Raw genomic sequence first — 22,533 nt, 5'->3', positions numbered from 1 at the left:
TGTTTCAGGCAGCAGTCTTCAACTTTACATTCTCAGGGAATTGGCCTGTGATGTCTCTCGGTGTTTTATTTGAAAACAAAATACAAAAGGAAACACACTGTGTGTTGGTTCCAGGTTATGTACGGTAGGTTTTGTTAGCAAGGTAGATACCAAGACATTGAAATATATTGGATTAAATTCACTGGGACAGATTTGCTGTGGCCCTGTTGCAGTAGAGGTTCACGAGGGGCTCAGCAGACAGAATGTGTCTGACTCCTGAGTTATTCAGATCTTCTTAGGTCTGTTTTTCATCTGGGAAGTGTTGCTATAATTAGATGGTGAGTCCGGTGAAGCTGTGTGTTGCCAGACTGTGACTGTTGCAAGACACGAGACCAAAGTCCAGGTGCTTTCAGCTCTCTGACAGCATGCCAGTGGCCACGCAGTACACACCCTAGGGTGCTTTTCTGCTCTTAGTGTAGGGGCTGGTGGTTAATTCTGCAGAGATACACTTCCAGCTGTGACCAATTCACAGGCTTGAACTGGTCATCCCAACTGCAGGATTTAGGCAGCGGAGGCCGTTGCTGCATACATCCAGTTGAAAGTTTCTTAGAGCATGTCTTGGCTGAGGTGAAACAATGTTCACCATCATTTTCTTCTTCAAGGCTCCAAGTTCCTGCTTGATTTATGGTGGTTTCTGCCACAGAAACCCATGCAGAACACCAGCTCTGAAGAATTTCCTGATTTCTGTCCTGAATTTAGTTAATATCTTTCCACATTGGTTACAAACCTTTCTTCAGATCTCTTCCTAAGGCAGAGGAGGCCTGTACTGTCCGTTGCTCAAATTAGTTCCTCGTTGGCACAGTCTAAATGTTAACTTTCTGTTGGTAGACCAAAACAGAGTGAGACCAAAACTAAACTACTTTCCCCCCCTCCCCAACTCCCCCTGCCCCAACTCGTCCATGGATGACAAACAAAAGGCAAAGAGCCAAGTTTTGCCTTCCATGGGAAAACCCAGTGTAACAGCCTGAAAACACTGCAAGGGTAGAGAAGCAGCTGGAGAAATAAGGAAGGAATGAAAAGCAAATGAAAAGCCGTTGCTTAAAGCCATTTCTTCTCCTTCCCTTTTCCCATCTTTTTTAGCATTCTTCCAAAAGTAGAAAACTGACAACTAGGCTCAAGTTCTCTGTTTCTTTTATAGCATGCTGTGGATTCCCGTTAATAGATATAAAAATGTGTGTACAAGGATCCATGTCAATTTTCTTGCTAATGACGTTTTTTCCTTTTGAACCTGAAGTGGGAACAGAGAAGTACATTGTTTTGCTTTATTTCGAAATAAAAAATAATGTATCTTTCTTAAAACATTGCTGCCATGGGAGTATGATACATTTTTACGCATCCCTGTTGTTGAAACTTTTTGCCTAGTTGATTTCTTTACATGTCCCTTAAAATGTTGGTAGCTCCTGTTAATTGCCTCAGTGCCTACGATGAGCCCAGAACTGATTGTCAAGCTTCCCTACTTAAAGCTCAGAGAGCAAGCTGCTTATGACCCAACAGAGACATAAGGGAGGTCTATGAAAGGGAGAGTATTCAACCAGCCTTAATCCTTGTTTTCAGTAAGGCAGTGTCTTTAAGTGCAGACTAATTAGTGAATAGACATGGTTGTAGATTCTTGTAGACATGTCTTTTGTTGGCTTGAGATGAACTGAGCAGCTAATAGAAATGGTTTAAAATCTCTGCTTTGCTTTTCTTTTAATGCACTTTAATAGGGTATGGAGATGAGAAAACATAAATCAAAGCAGGAGCAAAAGTAAATACAAACCATCTGATTACCTATGTTGATATATTCCATTTAGATATTAGCAGTTACACTTGTGGCTCCCATTCGTGGAAGTCTGGACCCGTGCTTCTAAAAGAACTATTCATTTTATAACCTTTGACGTATATCAATACTGGAAAACCATGCTTTTTTTTTTCCTGTTACAGTAATGTATTATGCAAGCATTACTTTGCATTTGAATAGTATGTTAAAGTCATCGATCACAAAGTGATCGATCAAGATAAACACAGTTGTCCCATTTTAGCGCTAGGGAAACTGAATTCCAAGAAGTGAAGTGAATTTCCTTAAGAATTGATGGCATGCCTGAGACTAGAACCTAATTCTCTAGAGGAATGCCCTCCCTCTTTAATCATTTGTTTATCATATCTTATTACATATTGTATAATAAAATTTCCCAACAGGTAGGAATAACCATCTGCACATACCAAAAAGTCATTTATGGTAAAATTGAATGCAAGGAAAGGCATATGGGGAAACTGAGTTAATGATGAATGACATCTAGTCGTAGTCACCTGAAAGAGAAAGCATTTCTTAAAGATCAGCAAGATATTTGAACTATAGTAAGAGGGTTTAAAAAAAAAATATTGTGGGTTTTTTTTCTGGTTGTATTTCCCCTATTATTTGCATATTGCTTGACCTTGGCACAATGCAGATAGGAAGCAGACACAGCAACTTACTGTTCTACCCATTTTCTGAAATTAACCATAAATTTCAGTGATATTCAATAACAGTACCTTGGTTATTGAATCTCGTAACCTTTTTGCTGCCTTTATCACCTGTATTATCGATAGGAGATAATTACTGCAAAGCAGCTGGCTGTTGGTTTTAGAGAGCATCAATTGTTCTCCTGTCCCAGCTGTTGGCTAATAAGGACAGTCAACACATCTGTTTCAACAGCTGGTAATTAACAAAAGCCTAATTGCTGCAACTCTTTTAACAACAAATCTATGAAAGAGTAGGGATGTGGAGGAATATTATTTACTCTGTGCTCTGCACTTTCTGTGACCAGTTTCTTTTTTCTTTTTCTTTTTCTACTTTGAACACCACTGCCTTTGTCTGACACATTGAATGGCAGGAGAACACAATATGGTAATCCAGAGCTTAAGTTTTTCAGATCTTTGTTGGTGTTTCTTATTGCAACATTTCTTTGCTAAGTTGCAAGATAAAATGGATCAAAAGCATTTTGTGGAGTTTCATACAACAGCTACAATCCGCAGCAGTATGCTTATGCAATAGGGCTGCCAATCCAGCAGTCTCCAAAAGAAAGTAATGGGTTTCCCCATTTGTGTATGAGTTTAATAGCCCTGCACCCCTTCCCAAAAAAGGTGTCATCATTCTGAAAGTGGTGGTTATTTCAATAATTTTGTTACTGCTGTTCAGATCCTTCACAAAATTTGTTGCACAGATGGTGTTTTTTCATTCCTCTGATGAAACCTGCATACGTTGGTCAGTTTAAAAGTACATGCCAGGTGGCACCTTGCACTGCACAAATATCTCACTATTTTATCATTACGGAATTGGAGAGGGTTCTGCACAATGCTTGTCTAAATATCTACATTTATAGTATCAGTCAGCAAACACAAAGTCAAAGACATTTCTCTTAATTAGACTTATTCGGTGTGTTATCCTTGTGTACAGCACACACATAATTGCAATACTCATCACTAAATAGAGAGAATGCATGTATACAAATACAGGGAAATGTTAATTCCATTGAAGTCAACAGTGAACTTCTGTTGGCTTCAATGGGTCAGGATTTTCCCTGCAAAACCAAATTTTCTTAAAAGCTGGAGACAAATTTGGCATTCATTATGCTACCCATGAAAAGAAAGTGTTCAGGTATTAATGGAACTATTGCCTGAAGTATTATCCAAGTCAGGCATGTATTGCAGGTTGTGTGAATGACTGAGTCAATAAAAATTTCTAAGAAATAGCATTTAAAGTGGTATTTTGAAGTGGTAAACTGATGATGAAAAAATTGTGATTCTTTGCTAAAAGTTAGTCAAGATCACTTGATTGAACTTGTCTCACTAACATTTCAGTTGGCAAGTGTTTCTGTACACTGAGTTCTTAATTGTCTGCTGGGTACACTGAAAGGTATATAAGAAATTCTACCCAAGTGCTTGCCATTGGCAGAATAGAGATTGCATAATTAAAAATATTCTGGCAAGACAAGTTTAGTTCAACAGGTGTTCAAGTGAAGAAATGTATAATAGGTTCAGTGAAAAAGTATAGGATATGATTTGAAGAAATAAAAACAAAAGCATTGGCTAAAATTCTAACTGTAAGATGGTAACGTAGAGAAGTGTTTACTGTCTGGGTTTATCAGGACGTGATTTTTGTACACAAGAATCTTTGGTGATTGAAATGGTTTCTTTTGTCTTGTACAAATAAGAGGAAAGAAATACACCTGCATTAGATTATACTGTGGAAAACTGCTGGAGCATTTGATAGTTGACAAAAATGTTTATCCTTTCAGTGGGTTATTTTGTTTCATTTTGCAAGTTAGGATTTGAAAGAAAATGACTGTGGGTAATGTATCACTCTTCTCATTCCCTTCCCTTCCTCTTCCTTCCTCTGAAGATTACAAGAATTATCAGATATGCAGCGACTACCTTTTTTTCCAGTTGAAATGTACTTGAGTCTGAGTGAGTTGCAACAGAAATTTAGACGTATTCTGCAACTAAGCACCAAAACTTAGGGAGGAAGTGAAAAGAATGCTTTTGTCCAAGGCAGAGATCTAATAGAATCTAATTGAATTGATATGCAGTAGGGAGGAATATGATTACCTCATATAACATTTGGTAAATAGATTTTTAGCAGAAAGGACTAGAAATCTTTAGTATCAGAACATACTTTTGAGTCCTGAGTGAAGGTAACTCACCTATATCAACAGATCTCATCCAACAGTATAGCATGCATAAGAATCCGTGGAGGCATCCATCCCCTGCTGATTCAATAGGAAGGTGCCATCTATTGAATCCTCTCCTGTACTTTTTCCATCAGACAGATGGTTCCTATAAAGACTTAGATGTATGTTCTCACAAGCACCTCTATTCACTTTTCTTACTTTAATTTTGAATCCTTAGTCTGAGTTCTACTTGGGTGGAAAACATTGCAGTAAGATTGTGGAGAAAGCAAGATTCAGGGAGTTGTTCTGATCAAAATCAGCACCAGCTATTCAGACTCAGTATGACTGATCCCTTTTACACATCTAGAATTGCACAGATGGAGAGTGAAACTGTTTTAAATTATCTGTTGAGGATCCTCTCACCACAGGAGACATGATGGTAGCTTGTTCACAGTGTCTCAGGAATTCACAGTCACCCCAGTTGCACAAGTGGCTCAAGGTAGTGAAGCCTGCAGTCAGTCTCAGGAGCAGGCATGCAGCTTTGTCTTTTTCCCAAAATTGCTAGGCGCAACATTAATCCAGCTGGAGAAAGAGCCTAAATTGTCTTGATACGTTGTCTGATGAGAACTTCAGATACCAAAGGAGAAGTAGTAACAGGCTTGCCAGATTCAAAGCTAGTTTGAGAATGTCTTGGTAGTTAAGGTCTGGACATGTCAGCGTGGGGCATATATTCATGGATTCTTTCTTATTCCTAATTTTCCTGCTAACAGATACATTTATTCAATAATGATTTGTTCTTAAGTGTAACAGTTGCTGTTGAACAGCACTTTGATTCTGGGTTTCTGTGTGTATGAAAATATCAGATAAATTTGAGTGCGTATACCTGCTAGTAATTCATTTTTCATAAGAGGAAGACCACAAGGTGAAGTACTATATATTAACTCAAGCTCTTCCCTGCCTTTCCTTCCAGTTCCTGGAAGAGTTACAGACCAAAGCAGTCCCACTGAAGTCATTAGGACAATTCGTCTTTATAATCCTGTACAAACTCATTACTTTTATGAAAGATTTGTATTTTAATTCTGATAGTGGGATTAGACACTGCTGCATTCTGCAGAAGTACTGTCTGTCAAGAGGTAACAGTCATTCTGTCTCTTTGCATGAAAGGTTATAATTTGGAGTATGTTATCACTTAGCATCGGTTATAAGCTTTGGAGCGTAAATTGTTAACTCCTTTCTTACTCAAGTTACTGCCTTGCATGCTTTTTTCTGCCCCTTGTATGAAGCATGAATGATTTCAATGTACATATTCTCTTATGGAAAAGAGACTTGTGAAATGTTGCAGTGTCTCAGCTGGGCTAAGTGTCTCAGGTGTCACACTGAAATCAGAGGTAAGGAACTGTAATAAGTGAATGTCTCATAACAGAGAAGCCAAAGGGTAACCAAGTCCAAATGGCAATGGAAGGGCGTGGTCAATGGCTGGTCAAAGATCAAAGCCAAGGACTTTCCTATAAGGGGGAGTCTGCAATAGAGGTTGGGTAGTGAAGTAAAGTTAGAAAGATTTACCTGAGCAAGAATTACTCCTACGTCCTTGGAGTGGAGCTGTGGGTGACACCTGTTGAACAGTCAGGAGTGCCTCACCAGCCTACTGGGAGCGAGAGAAGCAAATTGTCAGTCAGACTCATATATAAGTCAGGTTTATCAATCTTAGTCAAGTTTATTAAGCCCTTATTAGTTGACAAGACCAATTATCTGTACCTACTCTAGTAACTAAAATAGGATCAAGGCATGGGCTTGCACAGTGACACGCAATCATCTATGATTTTTGTTAGAAAGCTCCCTGGCATGGTTTTAAGCCACTCTCACAGACAATGCCTTTGAACGATACTGTGTTCCAGGGCCTATTCCCCTTAGGCAATCTGGTGTTAGCAGCCCTTCCTTTTAGGGGTGGACGGAAGAGAGCTTTTGACATGGTAACACAAGGCAGCTCATGCAAGTAGATCTCAAGGCCAGAGCATGGTTTCTGGCTCGTTTTTTTTTAGCAACAGAGAGGTGACTGCTGTGGTCGGTTTGGGGTCTTTTAGCAGAGCCTGAAAATGTACCAGACGGAGAGCCCTGAAATCACACGCAGTTTCTGGCTGCAGCATTTCTGTCTGGCTGTAACATGAACTTTGTTCTGTTCTTCTGCCAGTTCAGTTCCGCCTCAAACTGGATAGGACACTTTTGGGGCTGAGGGGAACGTTGTTTTTATTGAATAGGGTCTTTGTTACTGCAAAGCTTCTGAGACAACATTACAACACTACCTTTTGGATCCTGTGCTGACGACTTGCTGTTTGTGGCAGATACTGACTTGGCCAAAGTGGCCAAAATCATTTACGTGGACAACAGGTTTGTTGTGGGTGCTGACATTTGAAGGTTTCCCAGAGTAATCTGCCAGTAGGTCTCAGACACCACCTGGAAAGCTTCTTCAGCTCACTCCAGCCTGCACGGTCATTTCCTTCTTGATTTCCCCTAAGGAGATTGCCAGTAAAGTTTGTTCTAAAGTGTAATAGTCTTCATGGTGCATGTGAAGCAAGTCAGATCTCTCAGAGTTGAGGGAAACATGCCTGTTATTGAAGTAGATCAGAGAGGTTTTTTCTTTTTTGTTTTAAGCTTATATTTGATAACCTGGTCTGCCTTAGAAGGGATGTGTCTGTTTTCTAGTCCAGTTACCTATGCAGCCATGAAGGGGGACATAAGAAGGCTTCCTCAGATAAACAGTAAACACCATGCCCAAAACAATGTACTTTATTTTCCCTTCAAATAAGACAAGTTTCTCTTTATTGCTGATGTCTTTCCATTATTTATTTGAAATTGCATTTTTCCAACTGATTTTTAGTTCAGAAACAAAGCGCATGATGTCACCAAGGCCAAACCTGAATTACAGAACATGGAGAAATGTGCCCTTCCCACATGCCCACAGCTGTAAGCAGCCTTTAATCTGAGACGTAAAGGAATTAACTTACTTTTGTTATTTTCATGTAGATTCTAAAGCCATAGCTACTGTGCAAAAATAACTGTTGTGAATGGCCTTTTGCTTCTCTATTAAAACAAAGTCTTCTTGATTGTTTTCTTTTGATTTTCTTTTCACAGTGTGCATCATGGTTGAGTAGTGAGACAAGTATCTATCTATCTGTATATGGAGACCTAACTACTTGCTATTTTAAAGCACCTCCAGCTTGTGTTCTTAATAAAATCCCTCCTACTAAAAGGTCAGCATCTCTGCACATGACATTATTTACGTGCAAAGCCCAATCCAGCTATGAATGTGTATTTTGGAGCTGTCATCCTTGGAAGTTTTCAGGAGTTGTTTTGTTGTCGGTAAGGTTATATCTGACCTGAAATAAGCTTTGCAGTATTCTTAGGTAGTTATCCATATGCTCACAGTAGGTATGTATGATGGTATCTCTGGGATTTTTAGCTATGTACTCAAACAAATGGAAAGCATAAATGAAATCTTGACCCTGGGAAGTCAATTACAGTTTTGGGTCAGCCTCACAGGGGCAGAATTTCAAATTAATCTTCCTCACTCTATGAATCATTCTTTACAATAAAATGGTTCCATGTATTAGCCTCACACACTCATCACATGCCTCAGGTTGTCCTTTGAATAGCTAATTTTTCCTGCAATTTCAATATACCATATATTGCTTGGAAGAAGTATAGGTTATTACAAAATAATACTGCAGATGATGAAGAAACTTTGTATCAACATCCTATCTAAGGTTAGATCAGCAAATTGTTAATTCTCACCGAAAAACATCATGAGCATTTCATATAGACACTTTCTTGCATAATGTGATAATGGACTGAATCTGCCTGTAACATGTGCTCGTTTGGGCACATCATTAGGTGAAAGAGTAAACTGCTTGTCAAATACTGCTGGTACAGTGCGCTTCCCAGTGTGATGTGACCATGCAGTACAAGAATGAGGCATTCACATCTCAGGCATAAAGGTTCAACTGGTATGGCTTTAATGTAATTAGTAGATATTAAGTTTGCCTTTATTGTAATAAAATGAACCAGATATGAACCTAGTCTGGGCAAAAATGCTATTGGATCCTTTCATTTTCTTTGACGGAGCAGTAAAAAGCTGTTTGGTGATTATTTTTTTTTTCCTGATTGCACAATCTGCATATTTGTTGTGGCTTATTGCTGTCATCCCAGTCACAGCAGGACCTCTCAGAAATCAATGACCACACAAGCAATATTCATATGGTATGATCATGTCTTCTTACTGGGGAAATTTTTTGTTGTGATGAAGACAAGAGTCTGGACCTCAGATAGCGACATCTTTTACAAGTCTTCTGAAAAGCTCCCTAAAAATATTAAATTAGGGATAGCATAAAGACTGAGTTGGGGAACGTGGCATTAGGTAGACTTGCAGCACAACACTTCTTGAAAATGACAGTGCCATTTTGGAATAAAAGGAAGATTATGGGGTTATCATTTTTAATTCCAATAAGAGAAAACATTAAGACATTCTTTGTAAAGTAACTGAAAAAGATGCACCTATACATGCTAAAAAGCCAGTGTTGATGCACTCACGTCATATATGTGAAAACCCTGATTTCAGCTCCCTGATCCAAGTCGGGCACCCTTAAACATTTTGATAGTTGGGTTGTGGAGTTAGTCTCCTTTCCCATGATGGATCTTCTGCCTGAACCTGCTTTTCACATACTTAGCAATTTAATAAAAAATTATTTCTGCCAGTCGCAGAGAAAGGACATAGACCAATGAAGTCACCAGAAACACGGGTAATTCACATGAATTTAGAGCAGCGAGGTATTCTCGCTGGTAGGAGTCTGCCATGTCCAGAGGGAGTTAACGAAAGAGATTGGGACTCAACATTAGGTTTCTGCATCCAAAACGAATAACCTAGTCGCGTGGCTGGGGAAGAGTTCTCTCTTCTGTCAGAAATTCTGCCTGACATTCCTCAGAAATATTTCCATCTAAACCAATGCATCTTGACAGGGCATTATTGTTCCAGTGAAACAATGCTTTTTATTAAAAAAAAAAAAAGTTTAATTAACTGATATTTATTCTGACCAACAATAGTATTAGATTGTAGAGTAAAATCTTATTATGGTTAATTGTTTGATCCTGATGCAAACTCATAAAGGTCATGTTTGCTGTTGAGATCCCACTCCTTTGTGCCCAGAGGGAATGTCAACCCGGGTGTGGTTGTGGTGGTGTGTTGGGGGAAGATGTAGCCTAAGGGCTGTTAGAGTTCCCACCACAGCCACTGTTACCCTGAAATTCACACAGACAAACAACCCTCAGCTGGTTCTTCAGGGTAGTTTTTCTAGCTGTACTGATCCTCCACAGCAGCGCAGATCCATCAGGGTTCACTGATACAGTTGCTTGATTTACTCGAAGTTAAGATAGATTTAGTAAAAACTATTTCCATTAGAAAATGATGTGTTAAGAAACAACTTTTCATGAATTTCTAATTATTTCAGTTAGTATTCCAAACTTTTCCGACTCAAGTTTGCCTCCCAGAAGTGGTATTTGGTGAATATGTGAAACTACATTTCAAACTTCAAAAATTCAACATGAAGTCTAATTTTACATTTTAAATTTTGATTTATTATTCTTAATTATGTATTTAATAATGTGTCAATAATTTATAATATCTACTATAGTACAGTTCTAATTTTCAGTTTTCATTTTTAAAATCATCAAGGGCAGCTGATACTTAAATGCAAGTTGAAACATTTTATATAATTTTCTAGGTCAATGTGTCCCCTGTTTGTATTGTAATGAAACAGTTTGACACATTAGCACTGTGATTTAAAAAACAAGGAGATCACTTAGTGTGTTATTAGAGTGCAGGGCATTTTCAGTCCCCTTGTGTTAGCTGGAGTCTTTTTCTTGACCCTGAAAACCTCTGATCCCCTAATTAATAAAACAAGTACTTATATTCTTTTCTAGATCAAAGCATCATCTGCTTCTGTTGGTGGAACAGTTTGATATGTTGACACTTTGATATAGAAAATAAGATGAGCTGTTGTAATCTGCACTAAGTAGCAGCTGCTAATGTAAAAATAACAGAATGGTTAGAAATTGGATGTCATAACATGTCACAACATGACCTGCTGTATCATGCAGTACGTATTTCTCTTATTGACATGATGTGTAAAGTGTAAAAGCATTAAAAATAGTGTAAGATAAAAATATTTCTTCAATGGTTTTAAAACATTTTTCCAGATTTTTTTTTTTGCTTTTTCATTCTAATTCAGAATGAAAGAAACCTTTGTTCCTCCTCCCAGTCTCCTGCTGCCCTGAGAAGACACCTGACCTCGTACTGTCCTGCTAGCCTGCTGATAATCAGCAGAAACATACTTCTGCCCCACGAGAAATGAGGGCAATTCTCATTTGTCCATTTGTGGCTAGATTCTGTTTCAGACTCCAGATAACATAGGACCAAAGGAGCAGAAAGACATCTTATTGCCATCTTTCCCCACTATATAGCTCTACCAAGTGTAAATGATTGAGTCCATAAATTGCAGAAATGACCTTTGAGACTCTCCAGACTTCTCATTCAGCCGCCTTCTAATCCATAGGAATATCGTGGATCAGTAGCAAGAAAGCTGTTGGTAGCAGCTGTTACTGAGTTAAGGAATACTTGCAGGTTAACAGGTATCTCAGTCAAGCCAGGGGAAAAAGCTTTGGGTGAGAAGGGTGTCAGTTCTAATTGGATTAATTATAATCTCAATAAGAATAAAGTAAGAATAACTCCTCTACGAGAAGAGTACTCATTTAACAAGAAAGTTATGTCTTAGAAAACAGGAGGTATAGAGACAAATGAAAATTGCCAGAGGTTAAGCTAAATTGGCCCTTGGAAAGGAAATTAAACAAACAATAGTGGAATGACTGAAATGAGAACAAGGAAAGAGGAAATATGCCACCGCTCTGAGAATGGCATGGAGATCAAGGATAATCCGGATTAGGTCCAAAAGTGTATGATTTTATTTTTTTTTCTCTCAGCATTGGGCAATGATGATGTCAGCTGTGACGACAGGGGTTATGAAAAGTGAAGGTATGGAAATGGAGTACATCATAGCTGTTCAATAGATTATTGTGCTCGGACAGGGATAATAGATGTTTTCCATCCTCAATTCTGAAAGAGCTGGTACCTGGAATTGCAGGAATGATAGTAAAATTCTTCAATAAATCCTGTGAGGCTGTGTATGGCGTAATATGACAGGGAATTAGCAGAAGCAGCATCTAGATTTAGAAGGGAAAAAAAACGTAATTCTGTGATTGTAGACCAGTTAGTATTTATTATGAGGCTTCAGAGTAAATTTGGAAGGAAAATATTTTTAAAGCATGGATCCATCAACAGTGGATTGAAGTACAACTTTCACCCAAGTAAGATCATGGAAGAATTCTTCTTTGGTATGATAACTGGTTATTTAGACAAGGAAACTTGTTAAATATAAGCTGACACATAAGCTTATATGTGGTGCCATATGGAAAATTATTAATTACAGTGGAGAATGTGCATATTGTTATTTTACAAGCAGGAACAAGCTTAATGTGGGAAATGCTGCTTACTGTTAACTGGGTTCACCTAGCATCTCTGATTTGGAAGGATGGGCATGTTGAGCTCATGTCTGTCTGCAAAATGTCATGTACCCATGAAGGAGATGAGGGATTAGTCAAAGGCAGTAAGGAACTAGTTAGCAGGAAGGCAACAGCAAACAGCTTTGAAAGGAGAAATGTTAAGGTCCAAGGATTTCAGTAGTGGAATTTCTCTCCAATTTCTCACCAATTGGTGCTGAACCAGTTTTCTTTAATGCTGTCATTGAGAACCTTTGGCATGAAGAGCGACAGCGTACCAACGAAATTGCTTGATGATGCAGAGCTGGGAGATGTTATTAATACAAAGTAGAGATATTATTAATAGAAAGTCAGTTCAAGCTGTCTTGCAGAAAGATTGGAATGGCCTCAAGTACTGGAAAAATAAAAGCAGTGGGGTGGAGTTCAGTGGTACCAGGTGCAAGGTATCATCATTTCAGGATGAGTAAGAATTTCCACTGTTAGCTGGGTAATACCAGTGGGCAGGAGAACAGACAGATATCAGAGAGGGACTGTGAGCAAAAGGGATGCAAAAATGTATCAGGTGAGATGTTTCCACTGGAGTTAGGACGTACTGCTAGCAGAGCACTGATGAGAGATGAGTTTGGATTGATCAGGAGGATGGAGAGCCTGCTTACTGAGAGGTAACAGAAAAGGTTGTGTTTATTTAGCCTGTGTAAGGAAGGAAAAATACATGGTCTCTATAAATATATATATAGGTAGAAATATATATGTTCTCTAGAAATGCATGAGAAAAAACTCAGTAAAAAGATAAAGCTATGAAGCTTTATTACTCAAGTTCATTGAATGTTTTTTTCCTTCTGTTGGATGTTGAAAAGCATTATAAAAGCCATCTTTCACCCACAGGGAACCTGACAGCATAGGATGCTGTGTGTTCTTACCTCTTTCGATTGACATTAGAGTTGAGGGTGCTCATGTTTGCCCTACAGGAATTAGGAAGAGATAAAAACTAGTTTTGCTCTGCTTAAATCTTGTATTTTTCCAGCCTTTGGGTTAAGAAAACGCATAGCATTGTTCATTTAAATATTTTGAAACAAAAGCAACAGCAAAAGCATCAGTAATAAGATTTTCTTAGCCAAGATCTGGCTATTTTAAGTTTGATATGTAGCAATTAGCTTTTAGATTTAATTGGAAAATTTAAATTTTCAAAAAGTAACTGTCTGCTAAAATGCAAAATGGGAGAAGTGTAGAAACAAGAATTCTCTTTTGCAGGAAAGTGGAGTGGGGGACAGAGAAGGGGGAAGAATCTGTCCATGTTAAACTAAATATAAAAGCGTAGGAACTTGTGGGCAAAACAAAATTGTGAGAAAGACACCGTATCCCAGTGATCAGAATATCCTTTCAGGGTTAAACAGGAACTTCACTGACGGTGGCCCCTATACCAAAGTGGTGACCGACCTCACCTCTAAATGGACCTTGTTAGGGTAAACCTCCACCAGAGGAACCTGAGTGTAATTCTTTTTCTTCTTTACCCTACCTTCCAAAAAAATTTAATCAAAACTGATCCATTTCTGTGAAGAGTTCTGATTTCCACAGCTTGACATTTTCCAAAGGAATAATATTTTGTTAAAAAGTTCCCGAGCAGCTATTGTTATTACTAGAGGTGAGCTCATGTAGGATTTTTGCCATGTGCGCTATGGATGGATTTCAATATACATTATAGGAGTCTTCCAAATGTTTTATAGTAGTGCAGGCACCATTACTTTAGTTAGCAATTTAACTTTGTGATGGGCACTGTTTTCCTTTCCTCCTTCTAGTGAAGGAAGGCACCTCTATTTTGGGAGGATATTTGAGTCATTATTTGTGTTTACCGGTCTTCAGGCCTGTGAACGATGGGTCGGTCATTTTGTTGCATGGCTGCATGCTGTACACAAAAACTCCTGTGCCTGAATTTTTGTTGGTCTTATGCAGCTCCCTAGTATCAGCCCCACTACATGCTACTGAGGAGGTTAGCAAATGTCTACTTCCCTTCAGTTTTTGTAGCTGGTTTTTTTTTTTTTTAAATCCAAAGCACCTGATTCTGCTGTTATTTTTACTGGTGCAAACCCAGTCAAATCAGTGCAGTTTTCTCTGCTGAAAAACTGACATAAATAAGAGTCTTCAAACTCTAGTGCCTTCTGACTTTTGTCCTGAAAAGCAAGTGGAACATAAGGTGTATTTTTTATGATAGTTCTCCAAAGAGACTAGCCGTTAATCTCTCTGTGAGTAGGTGTGTCAGCTGCAAACATTTCCTTCCAGTCTACCATTTCAATCACACTTCACAGTACACTGAAAATTGGCAAGGATGTTAATTATTGGCCTCTAGAACAAACCACCTACTTTGATTCAAGCGTGTTTTCCAATTTTTAAGAATGTTGTTTCACCTACAGAACAGTATAATTACAGAAAATAGCTTGGTTTGGCTAACATCCTTGTGTTCTGTGAGTTCTGCTTGCAAGGCAGCAAGCAGCACTGGGCAGGAGGCTCACCTGCAGAGGATTTTAACCTCTTGCTGACAGGAGTTAGGGCTTGCCAGCATCCAGTACATTGTTTTCAGTATCAGAAGCTCTAAACCACTGTCACTCAGAGGTTAAACATTAACACTTTCTGCTTTTAAAGCTGAAGGAACCGTCCATATAGTAAGAAAGTTTGTTTTTATTCTCCAGGGAACTTCCTGTTAAAATTTTATGAAAGTCTGTTACAGGAACATTTACAGCGGTGGGTCCTGTACCCCAGCAATGCAAAACCCTGGGTGCAACGTGACACCCTGAGCAGCACGGTGCAGAGACTGGTTGTGTAGCTGCATTTGTGCAATGTGGTGTTTAATAAAATTTGCCAGGAGTCAGCCATGTATCCAGGACATGATTAATCAACCAGCAGAATAAATTGCCCATAGATGACTGGGAGTTGACAGTAAACAGTAAAACACCCGCCTTGAAGACTTACAGTCTTAACAGACAAACAGGAAACAGAAGCAAGTGGGAGCCCTGTTTTAGGAGAGAGATTTTGAGGCATACAGACAGAGTTGTTCGTGATTATACAGCAAGTCTGGCAGAACCAGAGGCTAAACTCTGTGCATTTCCCTTCATGTGTTCATAGCTCATGTAGCAGGTCTTTAATTTACCAAGAAACTTTTCCACGCTGTCCTGAAGAGTTGGCAGAATCTGCAGTCAGCGTTTCTCACTCATGTGCCTCTTGGTTTGGGGCTCTACAATTTGTACAATTAATAACTTACACCATGAATTAAAAACATTGGAAAGCAGCCGAATGCTCAGGCTCATGTGTCAAAGAATTGCTGTGCAAGCCCAGTCTTATTTGTTTTTACAACAATTAATCATCCGCTGATTTTAAGATAATTTATATGGTACCTGGGCCCTCAAGAGAGTCCTGCAGTGCTATTGAAACTGGACATTTTAAAATTAATGGTGATTAAGCTATAGAGCCATATTAAATATACATGAGTACTTATTTCTCCTACCTCCTCTTTAACTGTAAGGCTGTGTCAGGGCTGGCTACCTTCCTGACCTACAGGCCACATGCTGCAGTTTCCATAGTGGCCATGAGTCACAAGCCCTTCGCAGCACGGTGTGAATAAACAACGGGAGAGGGAACATCCGGGACAGTTCACAGGTGGGAGATGACAGCGGTTTCTCAGGGATTCCCTTGCTCCGCTATAAACCGGATCCTGGGTGAGAATGTACCCAGATCCCAGAGCGAGCCAGCGGTGCCAGTCTCAGCAGCCCCCGCTGCGGGTTATCCTGGCACTTCTGCCAGTACCATCAGCCAGTGGCTCCCAGCACAGGAGCGGTGCTTCACAGCCAGGGAGCCACGTGCAGACCAAGAGTCGCACGTTGGTAGTTTGTGGCTGTGCGCCTTGCTTCACTGTCTGTATGTTGGTCAACAGTTTTGCACCATAGGAATGTGATATCAATATGAAATATTTTTGCTGAGAAACACTTGGCTGAACTGAAAAGGTTTAACCTTAGCCGTTCAAAAAGTTTACCATATACGTGAGGGAAGGCATTCAAAACATCATCCTGCTGGGAAAAAAAAACTAGAAAAAAATGCAATGATGATAGAATAAGAAAGGATTTTTCCATAAGAATTAAATAGGCATTATTACAAAAACAATATAACTTTATATATGTAATTATAATAAAGCATGACTGAAGTGAATGCACAAAGGCTTGTTATGTTTTTAAAGCAATATGGATATTCTGAATAAATTGTTTATCATTTGTTTATTGTTTTGCAGGCAGACTCGATAGCCTTGCAACAAGAAAAAGAGGCTGCTCTTCAACAGTGCAAAAAATTAGAAGAAGAAGTCCAGATATTGCGTGTTTATTACAGGTAAAATAATTAATGCTAATATAAATCAATGACTCATAGGGGAAATTTTCTGTACTGTGTCTGACTGCGAGTGAGGAAATGGCCTTATCAAATAGGTATTTGTTGGAAATGTGAATACGTCAATGAATCAAGGCCTACATTTCTGCTTTACTGCTCACCAACCATCTCTTTGAAATAGAATTCCTTTTCTTATAGCCTAAATTTTCTATTAGTTTCTTCTAAGGGAAGGGGAAGGTTGCTGGCAGTTGGTTCTCATATAAATGAAAAAGCTGTGTTAGAGCGATGCGTTCACTTAAAAACACGAGGACAAAAGAACCAGTTGACATAAGTGCTTGTTTCTTCCCTGGTTGTTTGCATATACCTGACTTAATCAACACAGATTTTAAAACAATAAAATCTGTAATTCTAAAAGACTTTTTTCTTTTCAACCCAACATAATATGTATGTTTTAATTCCTTATGTTCTGTAGCAGTACGTAGAATGAGAGAAATAGCCATTCTCTCATTAATTTAGGTGGGCTGCACTGAACATTTGCATGGATCAGTGAGTTTTAGTCCCTAAGGAAAAGCTCTGTGTGGTCCAGTGAAGGAGTTAGGTTGTTTTATGGAGTGATGTTGGGTTACAGCTCTCATTTCATCCTGACCTCCTGTGTGAGAGGGGATACAGAGCTGCCAGCAGGTTAAAGGCAGGAGAATTGGCATCAACACAGCAGAAAATTGTGAATCTGAAGGCTGAATGTCTGTGATGAGGGATGTGGGCTGCAGAGGTAAATAATAAATGTAGTGTGAATATTATGTGCATTGGAAATAAAGAGGACTAGTTAGTTATGACTAAAAAGCATTTGCAGTAGCAGAACTGTGTATGTTTCCAGTGTTTCAGCATTTACAAGTGAAAAATACTCTGGTTTCTAGAGGTTTTCAGAGTTTCCCCTTCTCATTAAGTTTATTAAAATCTTGGAGGGAAGTTTCAAAAACTACTTTTGTTCCTAAATCTCATAGGCATTTATTTAAAGCCTGTTAATAGTGAATAGAAACCCCAAGCAATTTGTGATTATTGCTTTTAATGAATTTGGTCAGCATTTAGTGTGTGCACAAATTATGGTATGATTTACCAAGCTAGAAAGAATTTATTATAGTGCCCTTATTACTCACTTAAATGGGATTTGTAGAATAATTTGAAAACAGAAATGCAATTTTTGCATTGGTATTTCAGAAATTAAGAGTTTGCTTGTGTTGGTCTCTGCACATTGCAGGAGATTTTTCACTGACTTTTGAGTTATGTTTTTGAGATAGCGTGTCAAGTTTGCACTAACATATAGTATTTAACAAGTGCGGTAGACAGCAGACTCAGTTTACTGATGTAAATGCTTTAAATCTCAGAAATGTTAACAATAATGACTTGCAGAAATCACTATTAGAATGTACCATGTTATTAACCTGTGGCCCTTAATTTGAACAGAGAGAATTTCATTGTAAGTTTGATGATGGTATTTTGCAACATTTAGTCATAAGGTGTGGAAATACTCATCTGAATATCCCCTGGGGCAAGAACTATTGTATCACTACTAAGTTATACAAGTTACAAAGTAGTTCAGAACATGAAAAATGAAAGTTTTTATCTCCTACCTCATTGTTCTTAGAGGATGGGTTTTTTTGTAATGCGTTCTGAAGCGGACATACAGAGGCACTGATTGACTGAGGTTGGCAGGGACCTCTGGAGGTCATGTTGTCCGACCCCCCCCCCTGGCTCAAGCAGGGCCACCTAGGGCAGGACCGTGTCCAGATGGGATTTGATTCTCTCCATGGATGGAGACCCCACAACCTCTCGGTATAGGGACACACTGTCCAAGTATGCAGAGACACGGCTAGGAAAGCCAAAGGCCACCTGAAATTGTTGCCTTTTTTACATCCCTCACCAGCTTCAAGAAGGGCTCCTGTAAGTGCAGAAGTAGCCATGTTTGAGGTGTCGTGCCTATCTTTTGCCTTGGTTAGAAATTAATTGCACCATTATCAGGATTCTTGTGAACATCTTAACATTTCGGTTACCGTTTCCCATATATTACATGAACATCTGCAGCATCTGTCATGCAATAGTGTGGCAGTACTTTGAACACATGCCAAAAGAGGTAGATGAAGAAAAGAATATATGGCAAGTGTGCATAAAGCTTCGGGGACTGTATCAGGCCAAGGGTGGGCTGGCCGCGATAATCATGAATGACAAAGTAGAGAGTGCGTTTCCCAGGCCACCCCAAATGAGTGAAAATTTACTCTCTGTTTTGTATGTGGAGGCTAGTTAAGGAACGCTTCTGTAGATGTCTCCTGGGTCTTTTTATTTCCTTTTGCTGCTTGCCATGCTATGGTACTCTAAAAGTACGAGAGTGTTTTTCAGACAGCCTGTTTTGGACTGAGGTGGAAGTTTGGTGCTTTGATCCAAGGGAGTTAGCTAGATGATTTGCTGTTCAAGACTATGTTTCCCTGGGGTTATTTCTTTTTTGGACTTCAGAGCTCCCCAGTGAGCAAAATATAGGCTTCCACATGTGCTCCACTCCTCATCTGAACTGTAGAGCTGCAATGAGACATGTTATTATGCAGGGTGCACGTTTCCTTCACCTACTGTTCTCTTATCCCTTTGTCAGCTTCTCCCACCTTCTGTTGTCTCTGCAGTGCCAGCATGACAGCAGCTTGGGAATTTTGGCTCCATTTGGTGCTGCCTTCTCCTTCTGTTCTTAGGTCTTCCTTGGCCTTAGAAAAAGCATATTCTTATACTTTTCTCCTTTGTTTCCTTGTTTCAACTGAGATTTCTACATCATCCTTTAACTTAGGAGAAACAAATTTAAGAAAAAAAACAAATACTAGAGGCTAACGTTAAAAGTGTACAAGGGATACCTAAAGCCATGCCTTAACACACAATCACGTTTTAGGGGTTTGGTCATAAAAGTAATGACCGTGTGCATATATTAACAATTTTTTAATGCATACATGTGTAAACAGTAACATTAAAATGTGTATTTTTATACTGATTTGTCTTTCACCAACGTTAGTATAATCCAGAAAAAGCCAAATATCATTTTATTATACAAAATCAGGGGAGGGATATTTAGGTCCAGAATATCTGTATGTGTGAACATGCAACTGTATATATACACAGGCATGCTCAAAGGAGGGAAACAAGTGGAGGCCTTCAGGAAAGAAAACAATCCCCTTTTTTTTCTCCAGAAGAAAGATTCCTGGTATCTAGAATGCTGCGTCCAGTTTTGGGTCCCCAGTAAAAGACAGACATCTATAAATTGGAGTGAGTTTGACAGAGGGCCACCAGTATGGTCAGGAAGCTGTAGCATTTGCACTGTAATGAGAGACTGAGGGTACTGCTCTTGTTCAGCCTGGAAAAAAAAAAATAGTTCTTTCTTTGGTGGCTTCAGGGAGACCTAACAGCAGCCCGACAGTGTCTATGAGGAGGTTATCAAGAAGGACAGGCTCTTCACAGTGCTGCATGACAAGAGGGTGAGAGACAACATACTTGAATTGAAACAAGAGAGTTTCAGACTGGTTATAAAGGAAAACTTTTTCACCATGAGAGCCGTCCATCATTGGAACAGGTTGCCCAGAGAGGTTTTGCCGTCTCCATCTTTGGAGATTTCCAATGCCTGACTTTATCAAGTCATGAGTAACCCGGTCTGATCTCATAGTTGATATCACTTTGAGAGGGAGGTTGGTTGAACTAGAGACCTTCAGTAGTCACTTCCAACCTGAATTATTCTACAATTCTGTGATCTGGTAGCTGCTGCTGTTTGAAGCCATTTGATTTTTTTTCTCCAACTGCGAAAGAAGTCTGTGTTGTACACCATACTTCTTTGCAGATGAAGTGGAAAGTGAATCCTAGCTGAAACTGGAGTTTCTTGGAAAGCCTGAAAGACTCAAACCGAAATGAGCTTTTGGGGAATAAATGATGGAACATTGATTTCCATCTGAATTTTGACTTTCTGAAAAGAAAGCACATCCCAGAACAATTCCAGCCTTCTTTCAAAGGAAAGACAAGTGAAATGGAGGAAATAGAAAAGGAGGAAGAATCCAGTTCAGATAGAGAAGGGAGAGGAAGTTGGCTCCGAATAAAGTTGGGCAGGTTCTTTGCTACTGTTTGTTCTTCTTGTGTTGTTTCTGTGTTATGTCTCAAAAGGAAAATCACATTTTCTGGATAGTAATCCAAAAATACGTATCAGAAATGAAAATTTGCATAACAGTTAGGAACAGTATAGAATTTCTAGCTTACTAATATAATTGTTTCAACACAGTATTCTTTAGACTAGGGATTAATGCAAATCATAGATCCTCAGTGACCAAAGAAGGCTATATCCAAATAATCAGTTTTGAAGTATGTGGGAGTGTTAATCCCACTACCTCTTCCTCACATAGCTCTGTTGTTTGAACATCATCACAAGTTTTTTATTTGCATATTTTTCAGTTATGTGGTCTGTCCATTTTTATAACCAGTTTCCTTCTATTTCAGTAATGCTTCAGAAGTGTACTTCTCCTACATGTTAAAATGCTGACAAAGACATATGCTATTGCATGCTGATTATTTTTCACATCTTAGCTAAAACAGTACAACTGTGTATGAGAAATATATCTCTGTATAGGGAAGTATATATATGTTTTTCCAAATTTTTTTTTTTTTTAAGTCTGAAATATTTCACTGAAAAGCTCTGGCACCAGGAGGTTTTACAGGCAAATAATGTGAACAAATTCTAACTAGTACAGCAAATGGTATGCCTCTGACATATCAACACCATTGCGAAGAAAGATAGAGCAAAATAAAAATACAGGGCTATTCTTACTTAAAAGTATGTTTTTGATAGGTTTCATGTTGGGGTCAGATGCAGTGATGCTCAATTCAATAAAATTATTGTTTACTCTCCAGCTTGTAAGATATGTACATCTCCGTTAGTTCACAGGCCTTTGAATGAAGCTGTTGAGGATAAGAATTGGTATGTCCAGGCTCTAGGGTGAAATTTAGAGACGCTTTTAGTAAGTTTGAGTAGTTATTTCAATGACAGTTTAAGAGGCTCCTTTGTGATTTAATCAAATGCTGTAAAAGCCATATATTTGCCAAGTCTGATGTTCACAGAGGAGGAGGGACAGTGAAAACTTTTTGCAGAAAATCTTTATCCAAACATTGCAATTTGCTGTTGAAATGTGCGAGATGAAGAAATAGCTGCAGGCTGGAAGTCACAATGGGAAGAAACTTAACATTTATCGCAGCAAATTTCCTGGTGAACAGACATTTGAAAAAACTTGCAGTGTTAAAATGAAAATTAGTTTAGAATTGTTTTTTACTCTCCTGAAGTTGAAACGAAGTAAAGATCTGAAAGAAAGACCATAGTAACATAGAGAGGTGGAGTTTTAATGGCAGATGCATGTCACAGTCCCAGGAGTTGCACGTTGCAGAGTAATTGGAATCTGTACGTTAGGCCCAGCATACAAGAAAAAGATAGCTTATTTTACAGTTACGTGACAGTTTTCAATAATGAAATAGAAGAGTATCTTCAGTGAAACCCCTTGCAATAGTGAGTACTATGACCTGAAATAAATATTTTTAGAATCAGATATTCAGTCAATATGGGTAGCTTCTCCATCCGAACTGCAGTTTTGTTGCTTCCTAACCAGTTGTATCACTTCTAAAAAGTTATAAACTGTTGAAGAAGTTTAATAAAATTTTAATCTAAAAGCTTCTAATGCTCCTGATGCTTCAGTTAAATTGTAATTCATGTTTAAGTGATACGAGCAAAAGGTCTAAATAACAATTGTTTTTATGGATGTTCATATATTTTTCCCACAGTCTCTTGTAAAATGATGTGGAGGTTCATCTTTTTAAAGATTGAAATGGATAGACGTGAAAGAGA

The 22,533-nt window shown here is 38.7% G+C and overlaps 1 protein-coding gene across 1 annotated transcript in view; it reads left to right on the top strand.

The window, feature by feature from the left end:
* The window catches only part of MIPOL1 (mirror-image polydactyly 1), a 195,020-nt gene that overhangs the window by 129,648 nt on the left and 42,839 nt on the right, over positions 1–22,533 (top strand). The window contains exon 15 of the mRNA XM_082318279.1: positions 16,543–16,637. Coding sequence (XP_082174405.1) covers positions 16,543–16,637 — 95 coding nt within the window. The remainder of the gene's footprint in view (positions 1–16,542; positions 16,638–22,533) is intronic.

This window comes from Platalea leucorodia, assembly GCF_965183815.1.
Source record: "Platalea leucorodia genome assembly, chromosome: 7".
NCBI lineage: Eukaryota > Metazoa > Chordata > Aves > Pelecaniformes > Threskiornithidae > Platalea > Platalea leucorodia.
This window is presented reverse-complemented; position numbering and strand designations above follow the sequence as displayed.